The following is a 27,622-nucleotide window of genomic DNA, read 5'->3' on the forward strand; positions in this document are numbered from 1 at the left end:
GTATGAAACATCAGCAACAAGCCTGTGGCTGCTGAGTTAGGAAAAATAACCCCAATGTACTTAGATACATTGTCTTTTGCTAATATACTTTTTGAAGATCTGACTTCTTTTAATAGAGCAGCTATTAAGAGAAACTAATTATGATTTTATTTTTAAGGGCCTGGATTTTCTCTTTCATGTATCATCCTAACTCAGGAGAAAGGCCATTCAAGCAAATGAGATGAGGTTGGTGTGAACGTGTTTAAATGATCACACAAAGGCCTCGAGATATTTATGGGTGGAATGAGTCATTCCTGTTCTGGTTGGGTGATTGCATCAGTGGAGAATTAGTCTATCATCATGCAGGGCCTGAGCCTCCATTCTCTTACATCACCATTCATCAGGAAACACTGTGTGAAGCTGGTCAGTGTTTCAGTAGCCTAAAACCAGCAGGTTGGCAGAACTGAGCCCACAGCCCCAATTCCACACAGCAGTTGTGCACTGACTCTAAAGAAGCTGCCCCACCTAAATCAGGAGATCATCTGGTCTTTCTTCTTTAGTCTGTTTACCTAAAGTAACTTTGCATAGTTTAGTAAGACCTGTTTCTCATTAAAAGTGTGAAGTAAGCGTGGTCAAAGAACATTCTTTTTCTAGCAACACATTCAAAAAGGTAGTTTTTTCCCCATGAATTTCCAGCAACATGTCTACAAAGGAGACATTAATTAGATAACAAGTTGAGCTACTCAGACTCCTTTTCGCACTAAATGCAGATCTGTGAGACACCTTCAGCAAGCCAAGTTCTGGAATATTTTGCAATGATTTCTGGGTAAAACTAAAACAACCATGCCAGAACCAACTGGATTTTTGCCATTTTAGGCGCACACCAGGTTTGGTGGTGCTAGAACAACATGTGATCCATCCCTCTTATCTCTAAGAACAAGCAATGCCAGCTATTCAAGAAGCCAGCTCACAAAGTGCTGTGGTGACTATCTAGAATAGATTATGAGGGAAAGAAATGGCTGGAACATCTCCAGCAACTGTTGGAGTTCCCAAGAAGTTTTTTCCTCACAGTAATGACTTTAAGGCTAATTAGAGGCAGAAAATCAAAGACAAATTCCCCAGACACCAGGTGTTTACCAGAAAAATCTCTTTCCCAGCCAGACACCATCCCTGTTCTCAGTGGTCTCCAGGAGCCTCTCCCCTAGCAGACAGGAGGTGCTCTGCCTCCTCAGTGTGTCTGTGCACGTCTCACTTTGGAGAATAGGGAAGGCTTAAAATCACCTCCAAGGTGGAGAAAACCAAGCGTGGATGTTGCTTGGATCCATCTCAGCAGCCCCAGGAGCTGGCTGAGAACCAGGGTGAGGATTTTCATGCTGTGGGCAACCAGGGCATGGTGTCCTGCTGCTCTCCTGTCCCTGCCCAGCCAGAAGTACACCACGAACATGAACCTGGAGAACACTGGATTAAAACAACTCCCAGTGCAGTTTTAATTCCTACTATTCCACCTTTTTCTGAAGTTATTTAAGCACCAAGCATTGCAAGTATTGTGGTTTCATATCCATGTTATATTTTACTAGTACCTTGTAGTGTTTGTCTGCATTAAGTGGTGTTTTTTCTCTTTTCCCACAAATAAGAGATGTCTGCACCACAACATAACCTTTGGGCAGCTCTATTCATATCTAAAGCCTGAGGATTTTTGGGAGGGAAAAAAAAGATTATGTATTTATTCGGAAATTAAATGAGATTAAAAATTTTGAAAGCAATTTACAAATAGCAATCAGCCACTGCAATGAAGGTCAAAAGAAAAAGGACACATTAGCAATTGAATCTCTTCCCTTCCTTTAAAGTTTTAATGCTGCATACCTGTTAATAATGGGAAATATTCTTCTTCAAGAGTAGCATTTTCAAAAATTGGTAGGATCCTTTTGCTAATTCTAATCTTCTTTTAATAAAATAATTTGCTAAAAAGGATTATAAAAAAGCATGAAAATGAAATGCCAGTGGAAACGTACTGCCTATACAATAAATAGTTAATGTATTTTCTAAATGAATGATTTAAAATAGCTATTAAAGTAAAGAGAATGAGCTTATGTTTCTAGTAATGACTTCTCTGCCTCAGAATGAAATCTGTAAATCCCTGATTGCAATTTCACATCCCAAAAGAACAAGCAGTCCTGGGACCGATGCTTATTGCCTTTATCATTAATACTAGCACACTAAATATGTAATTTTTATATCACTGGTTTGAATATTTAGATTTATACTTGTGTATGCTTTATATTTTAAATCCCACACAACCATTCTGTCACAAAAATAAAGCTCCCCTTTAACAAGGCTTTTTTGTACGTACATGTATACACAGACTTTCAGTATAACTACAATTTTATTCATAAGAGTGCATAATGATTCAGGCTGTGATTGTTAATAAAAATGCATTTCTAACCATCAAATTTGAGTCTATTATTCTAAGTTAATTGCATTTGCCCTAAAGAGACTTGCGACTGGCTGTCAGCCTATTTGTGTCAGTTCCATTTTATTCATCAGTCAATCTTGTCTCCTCTTTTTTCACATCCCATATATTGATCAAATAGATTTGTTAGCATGCCTCTGCAGCTTTAAAAAAGTTTTTGTTATTTGTCAGGTTTATTTGATTACTATATTAGTTGAGTGTTATCTTAATTGTTATTTCAATAGAAAATAAATGCCCTTTGATAGTCCCACAAGATTCCCATTAAATATAATCCATATAACAAGTTAGTGGATGAAGTGAATGTGGTAAGAAAATAAACACATTAAGCCATTTTTAAAAGGTGGTATTAATCTGCAGCTGTATTGTACTTGATCCAAAAAACAGGAATAGAAATAAGTACAGTGTAAAACAATTTTGATAAACATCAGTGCCGTATCATTGCATATTATGCTATGCATAAAATACCTTAACAAAAAGATGTGTGATATAAAATAAACTGAGGCCATATCTGGAAGAATGGGGTTTGTGGTTATGTGTGAAATTGAACTGTATTAAATATGGCTTTTGACACTAAAAATTAGGCTAGAGAGGCTGTACACAAAGGGAAGTGCTGTTATATGGGGCAAATTTTTGGTAGGGAGAGAAAAAAGGAAACCATTTCTCAGGAAAGTATTTATTGCAGCAAAAAGTAAGCATGTATGCAGGTAGCTTTTTCCTCTACAAAGGTGTGACACACAGTTTAGTGAAATTAAGAAGACTTTAGCTAGATTAATACTTGGAGACAGCGTCTTGTGCACATCAGACCCTCAGTTTTGGTAATGAAGTCACAATACCAAAATTTTTACTGCAATCTTATCTAAGGGGAAGGTGATGCAACCAGTTTTCCCTTATGAATGTCTCAGAAACCTGTCTCTCATATCTTCATTATCAGCAAGGTTACATAACCCTGGCTCCTTGCCCAACCTTAAATCTGGGATCTGCCCAGCTGGTACCTGAACTTACATAGCGTCAGAAATATCATCTCATTTTAAAAGATATGAGAAGTCCATATGTTTTAAGATAGCTACTCAAGATAGAGAAGCACTGATTTAATAAAAATTTTAGGAAACATAATCTACTGCTTTACCTGTATTGCAGTACATTGACTGAACCCATTACTTCCTGAAACTGAGATGAAGAACCTTATGAAAAGCTGAGTTTCCTTCATTTCTTTGGCCAGGATTAGTCAATCATCTGACTTCAGAGAAGTTTGGGTTCTGGTCTGAATAATTATCTATAACCAACTGCAGGGAGAAGGGATGAGAGTAGGGACAAAACCAGACTTTCAAAAAAGCAATTTTTTCCTGGCTGAATCTCTTCAGTCCAGGTGAGATGACATGCAGCAGGATGGGTTTGTCTTCCAAAGACTGAACTACAATCCTACCTATCAGGTAGAGCTGGAATGATGAACACCACCCTAAGGGGGACTCTCTCATTAGAGCAGGAGCATTTTTAAGGGCCTATACCTGGCTGAGGATGCTTGAAAAATCCAATTCCCAGACTGTTTTTCATCTGGAACCTCTTTATCAGTATTTCATACTAAACTACCATGCTAAATCTTCAGATGCCCTAAAAAAACCCTCAAATTTGCAGTCGTCCTAGAGCTGTTAGCAACACTCCTGTGATTCAGAAGCACACGGTGTGATGATAGTTTCAAGCTAAACTGTTATGACCAGCTAGTATGGAATATAAACAGGAACAGATGAGAAGAATACAGCCTCAGCATTTGAGACAACAAAGAAAGAGTGAAATGATTGCTACATAAAAGACATTTCAAAGACCTCCCAGAAAAGCAGGCATAAAAATCCCCAATAAAAAGGCTCAGCAAGAAAACTGTCACACCCCCTAATCCTCAGCAGACTCTAACAAGATGTTCGCATGAGCCAGAGATTGTCTCCTTCCCCAGAAGACAAAAGGCACAGAAATCAATACTGTCTAGCATAGGATTAGGAGGCAAGAGATAGATAAAAAGGATTCCTTAACCTTACAATTAGAAACCCCAACTCTCCAGCCAAAAAGATAATCAGAAACAGACTGCAAACCTGTGTCACAATAATTGCTGCATCTTTTACTCTTTGAAAACTGATATTTTCAGAAGATTTTTTTATAATTTATTGCCACCCCAAGAAAGGTTTTGATGGCCACTTAGCTGCAGACAACTGCTGCGACCAAACCACAATTCAGCACACATGGCAATAGAATTATTTCCTAGTCTTTATGTTTTAACCACCTCCAACCAAGCAAAAATTATATTACCAATGCTTGTACCAACCTCCCAGTACATTGTACCACTAAAAGCAAAATTATATGTAATGCACTACTTCTAACAAATGATCAGCTTACTGTGCCCTGAACCAAACACTTCCACAGATTCTTCATGCCAAACCTGGCATAAGCATGTGCTCTGATTAAAAAGGAAACAACTTAGTTGTTATAGCAAGCGTCTTTAGCTTTATTTGGTATTACTAATGCTTTTAAACAGAAGGCAGGGTACTGGCAGGAGTAAAAAACAGACTTGAAGGGGGAGGAAACCTGCAGGCTGGAAAGAAGCTGCAGTCTCCTAAGTCTGACCCTCCTGCTGCAGATAACGAGTGACCACAAGATGTGAGAGCTGGAGAAGTTTGCTGCATAGAAATTTCAGACTCTCTCAGAAGCTCAGCAAGGCAACCACAAGACATTGACAATGACATTTATGAAGCCTATATTAACTTACAGCAATTACTCTAGTACCAAATTATGTATGCTTAGGTACTGAATGTTCCCACTTTATAGGGGGTTAAATAGCACAAGCTCTTATTGAGGGACAGTCAGAATTTAAGCAGTCAGCACATCCAATGTTACAAGACATTCCTGGTCTTCCTGGTGCTTATCAGGAGAGGAAAAGTCAAATAATTTCTTTTTTATCCAAGTGCAAAACTCTTGTAAACCATCACTTCATGCTCCTGTGAGCCTACTGTCTCCTGAACACCTTAAATTTCCTGCCTTAAGCTAACTTTCCATGGTTTTGTTCAGTGCAAGTTAGACACTACCTCAGAGCAGCCTCATGCTCTGTGGCAGATGAAATAATCCCTGTAAGTAAACTGCTTGAAACCACTTAGAAAGAGGCTGGCAGAGATGCAACTTAAACCATTGTCATTTGTCATGGAAAGGCAAACAAATCACCCTTCCCAGAAGAGTCGTGACTCAAAATAAACACATGGAAAAAGGCATGAATTTCTGTTCCCTTTTTAGCAAGCTCAAAGACAACATAAAGCTTGTCTTACACATTCTTGGAGAATAAAAGAGAGAAATGATATCTACAGATTTCAGAGTACATTTTCTGGACCTCAATCCAGATGGGAATAAGCCATTCCCTGAGTCCACCCCCAAAAAGGCTGAAGCCAGGCAGAGCAGCCCAGGCTGTGAATCAAGCAGGGAGCAGAGGGCAGTGTGGTCTGCACGGTGGCAGAAGCAAATTAATCCCTCCTCAGACACACAGCTCCCCAGGGACTCCGTGTCTTGCTTGAGGCAAAGTGTCAGAGACTCACAAGCCTTTCCCTACAAGCACACTTGTCCCCAGGCCACAAGAAGCTTCCCTGCTGTCCAGCTATGCTGGAATTGACTCTGGGAATATGGCCCCCTGCCTGTTATCTGAAAGTTATTTCCAGATAACATTTTCCTCCTTTTATAGCAAGGCAAGCTACTGGTTAGCACTATTAGAAGCACAACTTGAGACGCAATTTGTATTCAGATCAAGATTTACCAAAGAAACTGCAAAACATTATATTTGTGGCCTCTGTGTGGCCCAAAATCCCACACCCATCGGGATCCCAGTGCCTCCCAAGCATTCAGTCATTTAGATGAGAACTACATCTTCCCCTCCACAGAGAGGAGAAAGGCACAGTGCTACAGGCATCACCAAGTTCTCAACTTTGCCAGTTAAAAATTTGAGATTCTCAGAGGTCATGGTAGTGAAAGGCAATGCAAAAGCCTAGAATAACTAAAAAGATAGGAAGCATTGCTATGCTGAAACAGAGAAATAAAGATGGGTGAACTAAACTTGAACTTTCAAAATATCCTGAACCCATGGTTCAGAAAACTAGACTAGGGTTATGTTTAATAACTTATTCCACAACCTTCAAAAGTCCAGCATCTTTATCTCTATACCAGCAGAGGTGAGACAAAGCATACAGTTCAGTACCAGTGGTTAATGAAGGTTTTACATAATTAAGATTTTCATTTTGGCGCAGGTATCAGATACAACACTTGCTATAGTTTGCCCTTGAGCCAAACATTTCCATCACCTTTAATGGGCATCAGGATGTCCCTCACAGACTGAGGCAGATTCATTTCACTGGTCAGGTGCATAAAGAAAACTCAGACATGGGCTACCAAAAAAACAAGACAGCAAAAGACAAACTTTACTCACTCAGAAACTCGGGGTTCAATGCTGCATCAGTGACTCAGGATCCCCAAGCAGTCTCTGCCCTTTTGGGTAAGACAGGTTGTGTCAACTGCATGAAAATTGCTGTATTCCCTGGGGAAAACACAGAATTATAGAATCACTTTGGTTGGAAAACACATCCAAGATCATCTCAGTGAGAGGCCACAGGACATTAACTAAAGGGAAGGGGTATCTGCCAACTCCTACTAGGAATTATTTTTTATCATACTTGTGAAGTTAATTAGGGGACATAGCTTGACTTTTCTCTCCACTGATAACAATACAGCTTTGAGGTGTTCACAAAACACCCATGTAGATAACAAAGGCACAGCACCAGCTGCGAAGCTTCTCCTGCTTAGTGAAACTTTCTTTTTCCATTATTTTTTCAAACTGAGCAGCCCCCTTAGACACTCTGGTAAACCCCTCACCTTCTCAGCTCTTAGAGCAGGGCATCATTTCAGGTACTGAAGTAGCACCTTCCATGAAAAAAATTAGCTCAGTAAGTCTAGTTCCATTGGGGGATGAAAGCAACACTTTTTCCTTAATATTTTTCATTGTTTCAGCTTTCAGCCCATCTTTAAATTGAGATTATTTTTTATGTTAATGATGCTAAAGAAACGTTTTTAAGCTTACTCAAAACAGCAGTACAAACACGAAAATGCTGTGCAGAGGCCTAAAAGCTTTAGAGCATGAGAATGAGGTCATAACCTCACCACCATTCTCTTATGAAAATTGAGTAAGAACCCCAAAAGGGTCAGCTTAAGAGCCACAAAAATGCTGCTTATTCCCACTTGCAGGATCTCACTTGATTACTTTGCTATCAGGCAGCCCTTAAGCTGCCTCCTTTCCAGGGCTACTAATTTTGCACATTACCTGGAGAACTGCCATGATGCTGTTTGCCCTCTTTCCTCTATTTATCTGCTAAAGGAGATGCAAGGCCTGTGGCCCCCTCCCCTCCCAGCTGAGGATGTTTTCCTAACTGAGGCTTCTCATACCAATTAACACCATCTGAAAGCCTTTAGAATGGGGAGATATGCCAATTTATCTGCTTTCTACCCAGCCACTCCAGAAGTGGGTAATGCTTATCTGCTCCAATTACTTCTGAAAATGTCATTTGGAGCATCCCAGATGGAGCCAACTCAAGAGACCTTTCAGATTTTGGCAGTGGCCCGTGGCTCACCATGACCATTAATTGGGGTGTTGCTGATTAAAGGATGAGTACACCAGGCTGGGCAGCACCCACAGGCTGGGCTCTTCCAGTAGCAATGAGCTGGCTGTCTTAGAAACCATATCATCCAAAAATTTTAGAAAGCACCTCAGTCCCATTAGGAATGGACACTCAAGACCCCGTTGTTGCAATCAAAACCTACACCCAATGGATTCAATACCTCATGAGGCCCTACAAGAGAGCTGGGAGGGGGCTTTTGACAAAGGCATGAAATGGTAGATAAGGGGGAAAGGCTTAGATCTGAAGAAGAGTAGGTTTAGACTGGGTATTAGGAAGAGATGTTTTATTGTGAAGACAGCAAGAAGCTGTGGATGCCCCATCCCTGGAAATGTTCAAGACCAGGCTGGATGGAACCTCATCTGTTGGAGGGTGTCCCTGCCCATGGCAGAGGGCTTGGAATAGTATGATCCTTAAGGTCCCCTCCAACCCAAACCATTCTGTGATTCTATTTGTACTGGAAGCACACATGATGCAAACTTTCTCTACTCAAAGGCTTTGGTGGGCAAGGTCAAGATGTTTGCCTGCTCTGATAAAGCACGAGGAGGTAAAGCATCCTGTGCAACTCAAGTCATTCAGATGGTACTTTTGGCATTCCCCCCCCTCTCCTGCTTTTGTTCTGTCAGTCTGAAGAGAACAGCTCGTGTGATGTAATTTAGAATGGAGCTTTTTTAAAGCTTTCACTCAGGAAAAGCTTCGGGAGCTCTGGGGGTATAGCTTAGCTCGGAGAAATAGAAAGAAAGCAAGTTTGCATTGACAGCTTGATCCCAGAGAGAGGTGGCTGCCTGCTTGTCTAACAGGTCCTCTGGGTCTGGATGAGGCAGAGACAGAGGAGCAGTCATATTAAGTGAACGCGCGCTGCCAATGTTAAAGGAACAATTACCATTATTCTGCATAGTTCACTGTTTGCTACTGCTATTTCCTTCAATAAAACCTCTTTTCACTTGCCAATTGGAGCTTGTCATGTAACAATATTTCTTATGCACAATACACATACTAAAATGCCCCTGTGTTTTTAATACATTTATAGTTGTTAACAATAGCAGTATAGCGACAGAAAAAACTGTGCTTGCTTTGAATACAGAACAGATTGAAAAAGAACAAACCAGTGGCCCTGCTATGAAGGATTAATGGGGGTTAGATTTTGCCTAATCTGTGTTAAAATAGTGGAACCTCTTCCATTTCTTTGACACATCTTCCGATCAGGGCCTGGGCTGTGGCCTCCTTGTTTGGATGTGGTTGTACACCTGAGCCTTGTGCAAAACTTCAGTGATGGTTTTGATGTCAGAGGGTGTTGGGGAGAGCATTGGGCTCTCACCTGTCCCTGAGGAGGATGGACAAGGGGTGCCACTCCTGTGGCTTTGGGAAGCCCAGCCTGCTGAAGGTTGCCCAACAACCCTTCAGCCCTTGTGCACAGACAGGTGAAAGTTGTGCTACCGTCCAGCAACACCTGAAACTCTGGTGTTCACTGCCCACATTAGAATAACAAAACTCCTTGTGAATGCAGCTCCTGGTGAAGCAGGACAAACAGACAGATCTAGGGAGACTGGCATTTCCCTGGGGCTGTGGAGCTCTACAGCTCTCCTCCAAGAGCTCACACAATGCAGACATTGTGCTACTGCTGTGCTTGCCAGCATCACAAAGCCAGGTGGAAATGACCGCAGCAAAGGTGCCATGGTGAGAAGAAATTACGTGTTTGCACTTCTGAGCGGGCTGAACCTCATATTTCATGCACCCAAAGGAACAAGCAGCTGTTCGGAAACCTTTGTAGCACAATCATGAAGGAAACTTTCTTCTGCCATAAGAGTCGTGTTTTCTAAGAACACTATTTTCTTCAGAACAAGTTAATATACACAGGAAAAGACATCTTGAGTGTTCCTGACTCTCCTACACTATCCAGGAATAGTGATAGACTGCGAGTTTAAACACATTCTTCCACTGCACAGTGAGAGAAGTGTGTTTAGTGCTGCGAGCAGAACACTTACCATGCTTGCCTTTGCCAGAGCCGGCAAGACTACACCGTTTTAAGAGTACTTATTACATACATAAGTAACAGTGGATGTCATCTGTCTGCCCCCAGAATAGATGTTCAGCATCTTTGGTGCAGGGGGAAAAAAGGATTTGTGAAAAGATGCACAGTATGATACATCTTCAGCTTCAGATATTGCTGATTGCTTTGTCTGTGCCTTTTTCTGAGGAAAAGAGCAAGGAAACCAAGAGAAGGCCACCATACTGGAGGCTGGTTTGGAGCCTGATCTGAGCTCCCTGGAACTGTTTTCTCTGACATCTGGTGGTACAGGATCAAGCCCTTGCAAAGATAAATAAGTAGTTTTCCAGCACGGTCCAGCACAGCCTGTTCTGCAACACCTGGGGAGGTGCTCAGATGGCAATAAGATTAATAATGTTTATTACAGTGCGCAAGTCCAGCTCCCAGTTGTGTTCCAGCACAGCATGCAGGCAAGAGGGAAACAAATGGAAGTGTTTGCTGGAAAAGTTTCATAGAAGACATAAGACTCACAGATTGCCACTCACCAATGGGATCAAAGAAAACTTTCATACTGTATTAGAAGATGTGGAGAGTTGTAGTCCTATATTATCATGTGTCAATTTACCATCAGTAGAGCTCTAAGGACTACCTGTGAGAAAAGCTGCATCTTCTGTGATTTGCAGCTCTATTTCACAGCATTAAAATGTTTGGATTTATTTTAAGAATATATATGGGTTTGATGGTGTTAATATATGTGGGTTTGTTGGTGTTTCCCCCCACCAAATGAAAATGCTGACAGTCTCAGAGCAGCTCTGGCATTAATGCTGTGCAAGGATATCTTTGTGACCATAACTGTGTGTAATGCCTGCTTTGGGAATAAACTCTTGGCACACAACTTCTGTGTCATTCAGAAAGCAGTACAGTTGTCAAGGACCTTGGGACACAAAAGAAAGAGCCTGTGCTGTCTTTTCATTGGAAAGTTCACAAATTCTGCCTAGAGATCCTTCTGATATTTTCACTTCTCAATACATAGTGATTACCAAAAATAAAACTGAGAATTTTAAGTGCTTTCCAAATTTAATGACACAGAGTTTTACATGGAAAAAAAATCTTTTGTAATAAATTCAGCATTTTCTGGTTTATATTATCTATAAATTTCCTCAGCTAAAAAGTGAGTAATTACATGAGGATGTACATGGGTGACACCTACCTTTAGTTACTGTTCCTGTGTATTAAGTAAAGCCCTGTCCACTTCTGGCTACTCAGCTCAGGTTAGGATTTTGTTTCTGAAATTTGGTCATATTGGCAGCCAACCTTAACCTCATTGTGGGGTGAGTAATTAACCATGAGAGGAAGGAAGGGTGAATTAATGCAGCAGTGACATCAAGGCAACAACAACAACATTAACAATTGTAAAGTTTGTTTATTCTCTGTTTTCAAAACAGTACGGTCAATTCAAATGGGACAGTGCGTCATACCTTCCAGTTTCACTCTGTGCAGTGAGGAATGAAGAGAATTTGAGAGGTTTGAGTCAGTCCTGCAAAACAAGAAGATGTCCATGAGGGGTGTGCAGGCAGCCCCATCAGAGGGTGGCCTCAGGGGCTCTGTGTGATGCTGTGAATCCCAAATCCCAGCCTGGGAAGAGGACAGGGACTGGCACAGACACATGGTGATTGGGGTAACCTACTGACATTAATAAAAATAAACATGGCTAAGCACTCCACTTGGAGGGAGAATGATAGGGCTGTGTGATTTCAGTTCAGGTTCAGTTTGTGACTTGTTCTGAGTTTTTTAATTATTGCTTTTAGCAAATATCAGCAGAGTGCAGTTTAAAACAAAAAGAAAGAAACAAAGGAATTTGGAAAGCAGACTTTAGCTTCATTTACAAGACTTTTTAGGGCTGTTTCCTATAATAGGGCCACTACACACCCACAAGGTCCTCCCCATCACTGGAGTGTTCAAGGCCACTTTCCACAGGGCTTGGAGCAACCTGGTCTAGTGGAAAGTGTCCCTGCTCATGGTGGGTGGTTTGAACTAGATGGTCTTTCAGTCCCTTCCAACCCTAACCACTCTATACTTCAATAAGACCCCCCAAAAAAATCCAGTCTGGGGCTTAAATACAGCTTCAGGTATAGCCATTCCATCTCAGTGACTCCCAGAGAAGATGATCTCTTTCAAGGCCTGCTGGAATAACAACAGGGTGCCAGGATGCTCTGATCATAAAATTCAAAACAGGGAAAAGATGATAAAAAAATTACCTAACAGCAAGGAGCATGTGAAATACCACGAAATCCTGCTGCTCCCTGGACTACCCCCAATTCCTGTAATAGGTTTATCTCATGGAAGCCATTCAAAAAGTCACAACTGCCAGAACAGAAATACGGACCTCAAGAAAAACATGACAGGGAAAAAAAACAGTGGCTGAAGGGGAATTTGGGAGAGCTGATCTACAAACAAGACCTGAAGGCTCCAATAAGGCTCTCCTGAAAGGTGCTCAGCTGTATCCCACATCCAGCCCCATGGGTTTCAGGGGTTACCTTGCCTGTTGATGAATTACTGTTGTGTTTCTGCTGCAGTTAGCACTGGTACCAAAGCTGTGAGGTTCCTGTGCCAGTTCAGAGATTTATCTTGGTGCTCATCACCTGAGGGCTCCTGAGGGCCTCACACCCGGCTGTGACAGGGAGCGATGGACAGGAAGGGCTCTGGGCAGGCCCAGCCAGTGAACACACTGGGAATTTTGCTGTTGTGGTCACTTAGGGCATGAATTATGTCCAGCCTTTAACACAGATGATGATGTCTGATGCAACAAGGACTTAGCACATAAAAACCTTTTCATAAATTGCTCAGTCCCCCTTCTTGCAAAGTCGTTACAACTGCAAGGTGTAAGAGAACAGCATAAAATTCACACTGATCCCTTCAATTCTTTTTTAAGCATCTTTAAATGCAGCTTTTTTTCCCCTGCTATACATCTTACTTTTTATAGTTAAAAGTAATTTTAAAGCAAAAAAGAACATAAACAATATACACTGACTCTTGACACTCCATTGCTTTTTTAAACTAGAATAATAAAAATTTGCAAATGAACAAAAGAGTGGGAGGAAGATATCTGATTTACAATGTTTTTGAGATAAAGAACACTATAAAAAAAGATCAATGTGAATAATAAAGCATTGTTAACTGAGTCATGACATTTCTATTCTCAGTGAAGATTTGAACAGTAGAGCTCTGCAAATGAGCACCTTGTGCCATTTTCAAAGTGGGAGGAAGACATATAATTATAATTTTTAAAGTGAAGAGAATTTTTAAAAAAATCTCTGTGAAAAAGTTTATTGAAAAACATATCGACATATCAATATGACATAAATTACTTTAATTTTATTAAACTGGGAGGGGGGGAAAACCTCTTTTTGAAGACTGGCTGCAGAAAGCATTCCTTGAAAAGAATTTTCTTTATTAAAAACTCTTTGCTAAGATGAAACAGCACTGAATGTCAGCACTACCGTATATTTATTCTGTAACTCTTCCAACAGCCGAGATCTATAAAAGAAACATATTTTCAAAACAGTTTTAACCTCCATTGTCTTGATCATTCGTATTAACATTTTTCATGTCACCTATTGAAATCCCTTAAAGGAACCTTTTATTCAGTCAAAATTAATGAAGCCGTTTTCTTAAACAGCCTCCAAAAAGTAAAAAGGACGTAATGTTGTGCATTTCATTTGACATACGTTTTCTGCCATTTCACTTATTTCTGTGATGAGAGCAATACTTCATATTTATGCTATCAAGTCTGCAGAGAAAAGTGATTTTGAGAGAGAAGAAAACCAACTCTGCTCTTGCTGTGTGTGCAATTTAAATCCACAGCGAAAATACAGCATTGATCAGATTACTCCAATTGAGTCATTTAGTGCTTTGGCATTCCTGAAGTTAGGGCCCAGCTGTGAAATCATACTTGGGGCCAAACATTGCTGTTAGGTGAGTGCACATGGCTCCCATTTTCTTCAAAGGGAATGACACACATGGCCAATATTTAGCTTTCACCTCTTCCATTCTTTAGCTAGCAAAGCCAGAACCAGTGGAGTATATGCAGGCAATTTAACCGAATTAAGAATACAATCAAGATTTTCCGGGACTTACTAGTGATTTGGGATATAGAATTCAATACACATCAAAACACAGATGCTCAGCATATTCTGAAAATCAGGCCATCTCAAATGTCTTGCTTCAAGCAGGTAAAATCATAAATTACTCTGAGTATTTTGGCCATTGGATCCTAACAAACTGGGTGTAGTACACTTCTTCAAAATTATAAACTCCAATTTCTGGCTTGACTAGGATGCCTGGGAGAATTACAACATCCCAGCCCATTTTTGTTCCTGTGTTGGCGCACAGTTCTCCCCTGCCATTACCATTACAGGACTTGAACACAGTGCAGGTGCCCTTCTGCAGCAGGTGACCCCTAGGGAAAATCCAGCTCCTGGCTCTGCAGGTCCCCTGGGATGCACTGAGCTGCTGGGATGGCCCACAAGACCTTATAGCTAAGTGCCATGGAGAGAAAAAAGGATGCAACCCAAAAAGCTAGCTGCCCCATGCTGCATGCAGATCTTCATTTCAACTCAAGGTCAAGTGGAAAACTTTTCTACCATCCTTGCTGACTCTCCTCTTCACTTTCTCCTGACTCCATCTGTTCCTCACCCATCTCCTTCGTTCCGCACTCGCCTCCCTCTTCTTCCTGTGTCCATCTGTTCCCTCCTTCCTCGACACAAGTTGGGGAAGGGAAGTAAATTCAGTCATTCACTGAACAGATTTCAAGATGAACCCCCTCCCTCTCCAGTTCTAACTTCATTCATCATGGTAAAAATTATAATGAATAGAAATGTTGAAGGTGAAAATTTATTAGGGATTGTGTTGCTTTCTTATATGAAAAGCAGTTAAAGCGGCATATAAACATTGGCTTCATTCATTTTTTCTTAATATATGGCATAATTAGTGAGAAATATTAGTGGAAGTGCTTGCTATGCAGTCCATCAACACATGCCTGTCAGAGCTTAGGATCTGGGCCAAAAGTTTTTGCCAGTCCTGTGATAGATTTACAATAAGCCTATAGAAGGCTTTACAGTTAGCTGGGTCACTAATTCATGAAGTTACAATGTATGCAATGAGGTCAAAAATTCACTATTGATAAAATACCCCCTCCCGGGATTGCACCATTAGCTTTGTTACTGCAACAGCAAAATAAAGTAAACCCAAAGCTCCTGTGAATTACCAGTCCATCATCGTAAATCAGTAGTGAAGCACTTGCACGAGTTCATGATGTCATCTGAAGCCCGGGATATATTTATAGCCTTGTGTACTATTTCCTGTTTCCTCATGACAAAAATAAACAGTCTCCAAATCCCCTGCATCCTTCTGCCTGAGCTCAGCAAAATGTAATGGGCACGAATCTCTGAAAGGCCCTGTGATATATGGGTCTGGAGCAGCTCCCCTCTGATGGGCCACGGCGCCCGCGCTCCCTCCGGCCTCTCCATGTGGGCAACAGCAGCTCCCATGGAGTTTGCTCCATCTGCTGCACTCACTGCTGGGATAGTCCCACAACCCCTCCTACTTTGCCTCCCTGACACTTGGAGAGAGAAGGAAAGGAGATTTAAGCCTCCAAGCCTTAGGCATGGAGTAAACAGCCTGGCAGGCGCATCCGAGGTGGAGGAGCTCAGCATTGCTCCATGTGGGGACCTGGGCTTGCCACCACATGGACCTTGGGCATCTTGTCCACCAAGAATGACAAGCCATGAAGCTTGGAGTTTGGGCTTAAATTTCCTCTCTCCTCCCTGTACTCATGGTTTGGGATCCTCATTTAAGTTTTCTGAGGTGTTTGGGCATGGAGGATGCCCCACATTTCATCTCAGACCTCCCAGCTCTCAAATTTTCTGTACCTACCTGAATTGCTGTGTTTGCTGTGATTCCTCTTCACCTTTTCTTGGGTCAAACTTTCTGTCTTGGCAGTTTATTTTTTGCTTCCTTTCCTGAAAAGAGACAGAGGGAAACACAAACAGCGCCCCATGCCATATAACCTCCCACAGCAAGGAAGCAGATTTGCTTCTGTTTGACCTCAGACCAACAACTCCTGAAGTCAATGACTGTCACTAAGTGGCTGAGGGTGATAGCTGTGCCAAACCACATTCATTTGACACTTATCCCTCTTCAATTTTGTTTTCTTCTCTCCAACAAGACCGCCGCACCAGCTCCCTGCCTCTACTGGCCCTCCCTGGGGTGACATCGAGCAGCGAGGACCATCCAGGTAAGATGCTGTCCCCATTAATGCAGAGATACTCCCTCCCTGGCAGACCATTTTGTCCTTTAAATGATCAAGAAAAAGTGTTTTGATTTTCTTTTGCCTTTTTGAAGCACTGCTGTCAAACCCTGAGGTTTGGGTTTCATGGTTCTATGAGAACCAAGTGTGTTCAGATCAAGCCTTCATACGTACAAGTTTTCATCCATCAGGTCTGATGCAGCTCTGCCTGTGTCACCTGGGGACTGAATGGACATGGCACACAGCTCTTGCAGTGATGAGCATGTGCTACATTAAACAGACAGGTAGCGACAGCAGGGCACGGGATAATGAATGCTGCACTCACACACCAACACGCCTCAGGGGAAAATTAAAAAGTTACAGATCCTAAACTGCTACAGTTTTCCACACAGTTTAGCATTAACCCTTGGGAGTCCTTGCTACAGGGGTGTGAGACAAAGGGCCCCTGCCAGGATGGATTTGGAGTAAATGCCAGCACTGAGCAGAGACACAGGCTCCCTTGTGCTTTGCCTGTAAGAGGTGGATGAGCCCTAGGAGGGTCAGAGATCAATTCTCCTTCTCCTTCAGTGGAGTCTCTTCCTAAACAGCTGCTCCAAGAGCTGCTTGGATTACCTGCATTGCTGCAGTCCCTGTTCAGCAGAACAGAGCTCCTCTTAAACCCTCTATCCCTTATCAAAAATAGACTTAGAGCACTCGTATACCTCTATACTAAATCTAATTTCAGAAGCATGCAGGGAAACTGCAGACTCCTCTTCTCCAGGGCTGCAGGATGCTGGTTTGTGCCTAAAGCCAGTGAAGAGAAATAGAGGTCAGGGGGCATACTGCAAATGCCAGTCTGGGTATCACTGCTCCTCCCCATTAACCAGAGGGATCTGGGGCTGGCATCAGTGCAAAGTGATTTACTTTGTGCTTCCATGAATTTAGACACTTGTAGTCAGCCATCTGAATCGCCCAACTCCAAAAAGAAAAAGCAAAAAGAAATTCCATGTGAGTATTGAGACTATCTTTAATACAATCATGGGTGAACAATCCCAGTCTTCTACTGCAACAGCCAAGGCGAGTCCCAGCTTCCCCATGTGAGGAAGAAAGTTGCTACTTCATACTATTTAAAAATGGCACATTGTGGGGGTGTACCTTTAGCAGCCTCTGCCTAACAGTCTAACACTGAATAATCTGAGATTTCTTCATCATGATACACTTATTTTTCCCTTTAAGTTCACTTCAGTGGTTGATTTCTATACATTAAAAACACAGACATATGTGGACATTTGAAGCTGAACACAGGCTCTTAAAAGAGACTTGCAAAGTTTGACCCTCTTCCCATTTCTAATTGCAATTTGGGATTTTTTTTATATTCTCATTTAACAGTAATCATAAATACTATAAGTGGTATGTAATATATTTTTAAAGCCTATTTGGCTACATCTATTTGTTCCAAACTCTCAACCTACTACTGTTCCATCCACCAACAAACTATAATAGAGGAAGAAAAAAGTGCTAACCACCTTTTTTTTTCTGCTGGTCTAGCACAATCTTTATTTCTTCAGACACTTTGTGCAAACATTAAATTGATAAAAGACATAATGTAGATGGACCCACAGCTGAACTGAAGGTAATTGCATAAAAATGAAATGGAGACCTATAATTGTACACTGCTTTAGCCTCTCCTGCAGTGTTTTCTGGAAGCAAGGATCTCGCTTGTCATAGCAAGTTGCTTGTTGCAGTGATTGCGTGAAGACTTGATCTAGCTGTACAAGACAAGTATAACATTACTGAAAGGGAGCTTTTCAAACTAAGAGTCTGACACTAAAATGTACTTGTATTTTCCAAGATGTAGTATGCTTTAACAAACAGAAGAGTCCCTGAGTGACAGCTTTTGTTACCCTTTTGTTTGATGGTGCTGTATTGAAAAATTCAGGTTATGTCTATGCCTTTCTATTTCTGGTTTTGATTTCTCTTCAACAGCACTTCAAGAATAAAAATTGACTCCAAGTATGAATAGTAGAAGTCGGTGGATACAGTAAATGTCAGTCTGGCATTTACTGATTACTTCTGTCAGACTTTTTTTCAGTCTCGCTTCTTGAATGCTTAAATGCATTCTGTGGGCCATTGTATTGTTGCAGAATTGGGAAACTCAACAAATATATCATGAATTAAAACATATCTAGTTTACATTTTTGGGCAGATTTTGAAAGTGGAAAATAATAGTTATTCTTGCCTAAGCCTTTTGATTTGGTCTGTGTGTATCCAAAGGCTAAGGCTGGGTGTAGCTCTCAGTGTGAACAAACAGGCCCCATTTGTGATATTGACACCTGGCTAACAAGTCGGGCTTGTGTCTTTTGGACACACAAAACAACTCTACTTATCTCTCAAATCTTTGCTTCCTCCCTCTTCAAGCTTTATGGTTGCACTGTTTTTCACTTACCTGCAATCCATCCATCCCATCCACATTTCCTCCTGTCTCTGCAAGGATACTGGGGGAACAGCTGCAGTCTCATCAAGGTTTCACTCTCTGTCAGCCTTTCCTTGGCTTTTCTTTAACATGGGTCAGAAGTCAAAGGTACCTAAAAACCAAGAGATATGCAGGGCCTCTCTTCAGACTCCTTGCAGGCAAGTGCAGTTGAGCCACTTCAGAGCACTTACTGTTCCTCTCAGAAAGCAGTATTTGCAAAACTGAGGAGTTTGTAAAGATTGATTTTCTGTATATAGCTCAAGAACAAGCATATCACAAGATTTAAGTGAGATAAAAAGTGAGGCTGTGCTTGATGTGAGGGTGCAGGAGTTAATCAGCTGTAGATAAGAACTGATGAGGTTTTATCATCCCCGCCATGGAGAGAATGACTGTGTTTCTTGGCCACTTGATCACTTCAGAGATCGAGTGAAACTATATATCAACCCATGTTTATCTGTGCCTGAGGAATTCTTCAAGAATAAATTGAACTCAGAACTCTTCTTAACCTTTCCCCTAGTTGGGGCTTAATTTTAAGCTCTCCCTCTGGTTTTTGAGCTGCCTCTCTGGCACGCTGACAGCATGTGAAGTATCCCATCTCCTAGTTGACTTCCAGGCCAACAACGCAAGTGGGGATGAAGTTATGAAATAAGGAATCTGGATGCTAAACAGAGACCATCTGGCTGTCTTTGCTACAGGATTAGGAGCCACGGTGAGCTGGCACATCTGCATCCAGGTACTGCCCACGTGCACGTTGTTGGCTGTTAATTTAGGGAAATGAAGTTGCAGCTGAAAAGTAACAAGATAATTGTTTTGCCTTCTTTTATGTCAGAAATTGAAGTTAGGATATCAAAGTCTAAATAGATGTCAACCGAGGCAATAGTTCTGTTTTCTTTCCAAACCTGATCCCACCCACTGGAAATGAATTATTACTTAGCCTCTAAGTCCTCTGGGTTTAAGAAAAAACCTTAGAAGGCAAGTTCACAAATACCTTTACTATGAATAAACCTCTGTAAAGAGACTGGAATCATTAGGTGAGAAGGGTTAGGCCTTGGAAGTAAACAACTGTAGGTTTGAAAATTCTGCATATGTTATTCTCTCAGATCTCTGCCTTGGTATCACAGTCTTTTTTTTCCTAATCCCACCAGATAACCAGCTTACAAATGAAAAACACACAGATGAAAAGCCTATGAAAGGTATTGTTATGAGTTCTGTCGCAGAATTCAGCATCACAGACGCTTCATCAAAGGGTACCAAAAATGAGAAGAAATTGTCAGATGCAAGCAGATCATCCATTGCTTCCCTGGAGAAATGCAGAGAATTCTCTTACATTGAAGATGATGCATCAGTACATCAGAGAGACAGTGACGGTATGTTTTATAAAACAGATCACATTTGAGCTGATTTCTAAATAATGCCCACTGCAAAAGAACTATGTATAACCAACTCGAAATTAAATGTTGAACAGGAGGTTCAAGAACATCGCCAAAAGCAATGTTAAGTTGCCCTGCAGACATTTGTGTGATAGATGAGAATTTCTAGAAGATGATCTTAAATTGTCAGTGATACTAAAGTCATAGAAGAGGAGCTTAGAGCTTATTGTGCCACAGAGCATTTGTACTTTAGCAATGAGAGTTTGCACAGAGGCACCAGTGTCAGTATCAGATAAATCTATTCCTGGTTATTCCAGTGGATGTTAAAAAAAGGCTCTGCGAAGTATTTCAGAAGTTTCTTTTGAGTGCCTTTTGCAATAATGGATTAGTGTGTTATATCCAATGGAGCTGGGATCTGTCGTGCATATCATTTGACAATTCCTAAATTAAGCATTTCTAAATAGAGACCAACACAATAAAGTGCCCTGTTCTCCAAGAATCATTAACATCTCTATTGTGTCACAGATCCTTAAAAAGGGATGTCTATGATATATCTATTGGAATATGCTTAATTTCAGAGAAGGATCTGAAGTATTTATTTTATTTAGGGAACTTGTCCTCTTGTCCTGACACTTGTATTTTTGAGCTTGAGGTCTCTCTCAGCCACTTCTGGCACACAGGTGTGTACCATATGATGCAAATAACAGATTTCATTCTCCTTAAAAAAGCTAAATGTGAAGGAAATTAACAACAACAACAAAAAAACCCAATCTGTGCTTAATTAATAATGTTAAGGGCTGGATAGAAGCCAAGAAAACCAAAGGAAGACAGATTTGTGGTTGTCATTGCATACTCAGCTCACTCCACTCTGACAACTTACTGCTTATTCCACATACACAAGGCCAAATCCTGTTTGCTCAGAGAACCTCTGAAGGCAGAGCAATAGATGAGGAAATTGGTGATTATTTTGTTCCCAGGGTTCAAATAAGAGCAAATACAACACTCATAGGTCTCACCAAGGATGACCAGAAAGGCTTCAGCAATCTTTGGACCAGGGTTGTTCAGAGCATCATCTGTGTGAGCAGATGCCACCAAACTAGAGCAGGAAAACTTAGAGATGAGGCATGCTAGAAAAATTATTATAAATTCTTCTTTTGTGCTAATTAATCTAGTAATGTAGAGAAGGAGAGCTGAGGTCATTGTTCTCACTGAGATAAACGCAGTAATGCCGTTTGGCAAACAGCAGGGAAAACAGAGGGGAAAACAAGAGATTGCATCTTCCTTTATGCAGTTTGTGGCTAATTTATTTTCAAATATATAAATGAATGCATAGGAATGGATGTCTAATTGCTAATATCTATTATTTATATACATTACCCCACTTAAAACAGGACCAAAAAGCCTCACACATGCAGATTTTTTGAAATGTGTTACATCCATTATCACAGTTCATGGTGTGTGCTCTGATGGGAATTTAAAAGCATCTTTACTGCACATCACAGAGTCTGTGCTGAAACATTACTTTATTATTAAAATCTTGCGCTTTTTGTGTGCTCTCTTTCCTGGATGAAGCCCTAAGAATCCTATCTATTCTCTCCAGATTACATAAGCATCATTATGGTTAACATATTCAGGGGAAAAAAACTGTTATTAAAAAAATGGATCTTTGGAGATGGAGAAAAAAATTGCCAAATCCTTAATTGAGACATAACTTTGAATTCTGTCTCTCACATCTATGTATAGGAAAGAAATTTCATAAACATAAGAGAACTAAAAAGAATAGTCTTAATTACACCAAGAACTACTGGATAAAATGATTACATTTTTTACAGTGTAAATTTCATACAATTAAATACAGTAGTGTCACCTTATTAACTGTTTCAATTTTATAATTATTTCAGTTCATTTAGCTAGGAAAAAATATAAGCATGAACTTACTGAGTATCACCAAAATCTAGTCATTCTTATTTGACAGGACTGACTTAGAAGTTAGTTGTGCTTGTCTGAACCTAAATAGATCTTGACATATTTAAATAAGTATTAAAATTGATAACATTGGTGATGATATGCCATTTAGAAAGAAGTTCAGTCATATGCTATTTGTTCTTGCTACCTTGCCTTTTTAATAAAGAAGCTGGAATGATTTTTTTTTTTAATTTTGTTTTTTCATCAAGAAATCTTTCTAAAAAAAAAAAGCATAATTCTGGAAACTTCCTGGCAGTGAACTTCATGTTACGTGAGCTAGAAAATGCCACAACAGAACCAATGCAGTTGAATGAGTTCACAGTTAGTCATCCTAGGGCAAGAAATGTGGTTATAACCATATGCTTTCCTGAAAGAAGCAATGAAAAGACATTCATATTGTTGAAGGCATTTTTCCTTTCCAAAAACAAGAAGGAACAAAAAAAAAAAAAAAAAGGAAAGGTCTGGGTCTATGCTCCAAGTGGATTCACACAATTGGAATCTCACACCTGCTGCACCCAAGCAGCCTCCCCAGATGCTGGAGGCTGAGGGGTGAGGAGTTAATTAGTTGATTTTGGGAGGGCACAAACATAGCACAGAGTTTTAGTCATGGTGACCACGTTTTCAGGAATATTCACTGGCTCCAGACACACATCCTACCTAACCTATTTTCCAAACTTTTGTCTCCTTTGAAAAACTGACATTTGTGAATGGAAAGGTGAGAACCCTGTTTGGTGGGGAGTTGGGAGGACACACTGCCCTCTCTGAATGCTCTTCTCCAGACCTGCTCTCCCTCCCTGTCCTTGGTAGTCTTTGAACATTTTTAGTGCAAGCTCTTGTGAAAATGAAAATAAACTCCGGTGTCACCTGTGCTGGTGTCATGGTTTCCTCAGCCCCACAGAACCCCTCACTCACTGCCCCACTGCAGAATGGGGGTAACAGAAGGGTAAAAGGAAGAAAATTCATGGGATAAGATAAATACAGTGTAATAGGACAATGTAGTGGTTTTACATGGGAGGAAGAAAAAAATATATATATTATATATAAATAAAAAATTAGAATATACAAAACAAGGTATACATATTGCAATTGCTCACCACTCACCAACTGATGCCCAGTCAGTTATCTGAGCAGAAACCCCTGCTTGTTTTCTGCCTAAATTATATTGATGCCATATGGTCTGGACTATCCCTCTAGCCAGCTGGGGTCGGCTGTCCTGGCTGTGTCCCTTCCCAGCTTCTTGTATCTCTTCAGCCTCCTTGCTGTCTGGGCATGAGAAGATAAAATCTGGTTTAAAGGCCTTGTTCTTCTGCTTTTTACTGCCACAGAATATTTCCACTCAAATTCTTTTCATACAGCTGTTGTTTTTCCAGAGCAATTAAAACAGAAAATAAACTTTTCACTTGTCTCTATGGAAGTAGTTATCATCAATGTATTTTTAGCCCACCCCCTCACTTCTGGCGTAAACCTGGGCAATCCCAGCTCACATGTGTTCTTACATCTCCCTGCTTTTCCTCTCTCTTAGATGAATGTGCAACACTTATCCTGGCCTGCTTGTTCTGCCAGTTTTGGGACTTTCTTATAATGCTGCCTGATACCTGTGAACATTGGCTGACAGATACCTGTTGTCCATCCAATAGATATTACCAGACCTCCGACGAAGACCACGGCAGCAACGACTGCAACTGTGACTGTGACATTGATTGCAGCCTCTTTGAGTCCTGCCACGAGACCGGCGAGTGCCTGGAGCTGGCCATGGAGATCTCTGAAGTCTGCTATCGCTGATAGGAAAATAATTGACAAAATTCATCTAAACTACCCGACAGATTACAAAGGAGATTTTTTTTTTTAATATTAATCATAACCAGAGGTTTTGTCAATGAGGACTATGTGCATCTTGTTGCTCCCTCCCTGGAGGTCTCTATGTTGGCATGATATCACAAACTGCTGAAACCAATAAAGGACAAAAAGGGGTCTTCTCTGCCATAGATGACAACAGAATTCCTAAGTGCCAAGTGTGCTCGCTGCTTTACCCACTGTAAATCCAAGCTTTTATGAACCTTTAATTGCTTTAAACACCAATTTTGCCATTCATAAACACAGAAAAAATTAGGATGTTATTTTAGGACTGATATATATATTAGTTCATCTTCCTAATGGATTCATACCTAAACATGTATTACATATTGTTGGTTATTATGAATAATTTATGATACAGCATCATTTTATAATTAAAAATTTATTTATTCAATCTCTTAAAACACTCTTATATGCCCAGTATAGGTAGAAAAAAAAATTAATAATTAGAAACCATGCTACTGGTAATTACAGCAAATGTCACTGAAAATCTCCAGTGAATTTCGTTGAGGAAGCATTTTCACAGGGTACTGCAATTGGACAGTGTATAAATGTGCTGGCCCATGGTTATATAATAACAGGTTATGCCTATTGTTCATTAGTTATAGGAAAGGGTTTCTTAAGTATAATTAGCCAAAATGGGAATTGACTGCACACTTTCAGAGAAGAATTACCCCCATAGATAGCCAGCAGCTCCTTTCCTTGATTTCCATTTGTAAGACTTTTGCAAGAAACAGAATATTGCCACCTATTCTAGTGCAAACAGGCATCTCCACCTGTGCACAAAAGATTACAAAATGACAGTATCTATCCTGTGCTTTCAAATTCCCTCTATCTCTTTTCTGATGGCAGGTCTGATTAATAAAAAGGAAATACATGTTGCACATTACACATATGACAACAAAAACATGTTAATTCAGCAGCCTGAGGGTGCAGAACACAGGTATTAAGTACAGAGGAAAATACAGAATTGCTTGCTCACATTAGGTATTTATAGACTAACACCAAAGTCAGTGCTTGCTTTGTATAAGCACTAAAATTTCTCCCAAAATCCCCACTGATCTCAGTGCAGAAGTGCCTGTGGAATACCAAACAAGGATCCTGGGCAAGATACTGGGATATTAAACATTTCTAAAATAATTGAAGCCACTTGTTTATTAATCAGAGTCCTGGTGCACAAACATTTAATGGGGGGAAAAAATCCTGTGTATAACCTTTCCTTATCCCCCTTCTGTAAAACTCATGCTTTCAAAAAAATCAGAAAGCCAGAAGTAGAACCACTAACAACCTTTTTCCAGGTGTCTTACAAAGCCCGGTGACCAGAAGACAACAGACCTCAGGAATGCAGCAAGCAGCCCAGAACTAATTTCACTGCTCCTTCCAGGACATTGGTGGGGAATAGAAGAGATTTTCTTCTCTTACAGAGTCCCATTGTGAGCTATAGTCACCTAAAGGACCCAGACCCCACAGCACAACCCACTGCCATCCAGGAGACACTGGTTTGGGTCACCCACTCCAGGGATGGGCAATTTTAATGCTTCAATTTGCCTTCTCACACGGAATTCTGATCTTAAATCTTCCAAAGCTAAGCTAAACTCTCACTTCTACATACCAGCCCACAAAGGCTTGGATCATTCTGTCCTTTCTACCACAGGTTGTGGTAGAAACTAGTATGTGGGTATTTATGATAAGAATTCTGACCCAAGGCATTTAGGAGTCAGAAAAGAGGGAAGCTTGTTCCACATACCAATTTCTAGAGAAGCACTAATAAAGATGTACCTTGACAGTCCTTGCTCTTGATGCCAGTCTCCAAAATCGGAGATTTCATGTGCCATGGCTGGATGGAGCCCAAGACGGGAAACCAGAGGGTGGCAAACCCCAAAATGTTGTCAGTGAGGGAATCAGAGATGAGGACTTTCCCTTTCAAGCCAGGATGTCTTGTTCCAGTTATGAGTCTGAAAGAAAAAACACATTGACCACACCAGTATGACTCATGGCAAGTGAAGCCTCATTCAGCTGTGGAACTGGACTGGGGGATTTTGGCACAAATGTGGAATTTTTTCCAATTTTTTTTCCTAGGAATCATTATTCAAAAGATTATTTCTTTGTATTGTAATCCATAGGTTGGCATATTGAGGTCATGGCTATTACAGGGCACAGGTAAGGTCAAAGGCAGAATTATTATAGCCATGATTAGACAGGATGTCCCAGAAATAAGAAAGGAATCACTCTGGGATATATTGAGAGCTGCTGTTGGTGGTGTTTTAAATAATGCAGCAGTATCTCCTTGCCTGAAGTGTACATGGGCACACTGCTCAGTTTCCTGCTTTAAGGAAGTAGATTTTTTGAGACCTTTTTGAGCAATGAAACCTTGAAAAACATGTTATTTCATACAACACAGTAGAATCAGCAGCTTATGATAACTTTGTTTTCTGTCTTAAAGTTGTTAATTTCAACTTTGTACTTTCATGACATGTAGGAACACTTAAACATATTGACACCAAAGAAAGTCAGTCAGACTTTCCCATTAACTATTCCAGAAACTCTTTGAAAAGCCATCCTATTCCCACACTAAACTGACTTCTGGTGCAGAAAAACACCCATTTATCAGATCTGAACATGGGCAGACATTCCAGCTAAGCCAAAGCACTTGGAACAATTCGAGGCTGCCTCTGTGTTTTTTATTTACTGGGAAGGAAGGTCTGGGTGCTGGAGTGGGAGGCGTTTGGGTGGATGGCTGCTGGGAACATGTTGGACTCAGCTGTGCTCCCGGGGAGATGTCAGCGCGTGGAACCAGCTCCTGAGAACAACAAATAGAAGTTCCCGTTTTGCAATCGGGAACAGCGCTCCGACACGACGCCTCTCCCCAGCTCCAGAAATGCACTGACAGATTGCCTGGGGGAAGAGAGAGACAGAGAGAATAGCGGAGAGCTGCACTGCTACCTTCCACAGGAAAGGACCACGGGATGCTCTCTAAGGATCTCCTCTTGGAAATGACCCAGCAGTCTCATCCTTGAGACAAAAATGTCTTTTCACCTTCTTTCACTCTGTTCTCAGAACACAATATGGATTAGGATGTAAACTGTAGGGGAATTGATGTTTGATAAATACTGGAAAAGCCTCTGGGGGCTTCCAAAAATTTAAAGTTCAGTTATCTCAAAGGATATTAAGTTCTCTGACTGACCATGAGCACTTCCATAATGTCATTCTGGTGCCTTACTCTCCATGTACAATGAGTCCCTTAGATGTGGGGCTGGCAAAAATTATCCCATGTACATCCCCAAATATAGGGATGAAATATATTGTATTACCTCATTTGACTTTCCTCTGCTTCCTAAAGTACTTTGATCATTCATATTCTCTCAAGAAGTCATCAACTAGAACAACAAACATCTTCCAAATGTCCAGAAATTCACAACTCTGCCTTAACTCTAGTGCTGCTTAGGAATTCAGGCTGAGTACTACAGCTGAGCTCTAGAAGACTTTGGTTCTCAGGAAGAAAGCAAAATATGGGAACAATTAAGATGTTTGCAATTGTATTTCTCAAATGA

At 40.8% G+C, this 27,622-nt stretch overlaps 1 protein-coding gene across 2 annotated transcripts in view; it reads left to right on the forward strand.

Annotated features, from left to right (window-relative positions):
* Nucleotides 1-26,552, forward strand: part of MDFIC2 (MyoD family inhibitor domain containing 2) — a 44,625-nt gene extending 18,073 nt beyond the window's left edge. The window contains exons 3-5 of one of the 2 annotated variants that reach the window (XM_005491401.4): nucleotides 16,350-16,418; nucleotides 20,028-20,249; nucleotides 23,740-26,552. In XM_005491401.4, coding sequence (XP_005491458.1) covers nucleotides 16,350-16,418; nucleotides 20,028-20,249; nucleotides 23,740-23,999 — 551 coding nt within the window. In that variant the 3' untranslated portion in view covers nucleotides 24,000-26,552. The remainder of the gene's footprint in view (nucleotides 1-16,349; nucleotides 16,419-20,027; nucleotides 20,250-23,739) is intronic. The other variant, XM_074550371.1, reaches the window with a different exon arrangement.
* Nucleotides 26,553-27,622: the final 1,070 nt, after the last annotated feature.

This window comes from Zonotrichia albicollis, chromosome 12 (assembly GCF_047830755.1).
Source record: "Zonotrichia albicollis isolate bZonAlb1 chromosome 12, bZonAlb1.hap1, whole genome shotgun sequence".
Taxonomy (NCBI): domain Eukaryota; kingdom Metazoa; phylum Chordata; class Aves; order Passeriformes; family Passerellidae; genus Zonotrichia; species Zonotrichia albicollis.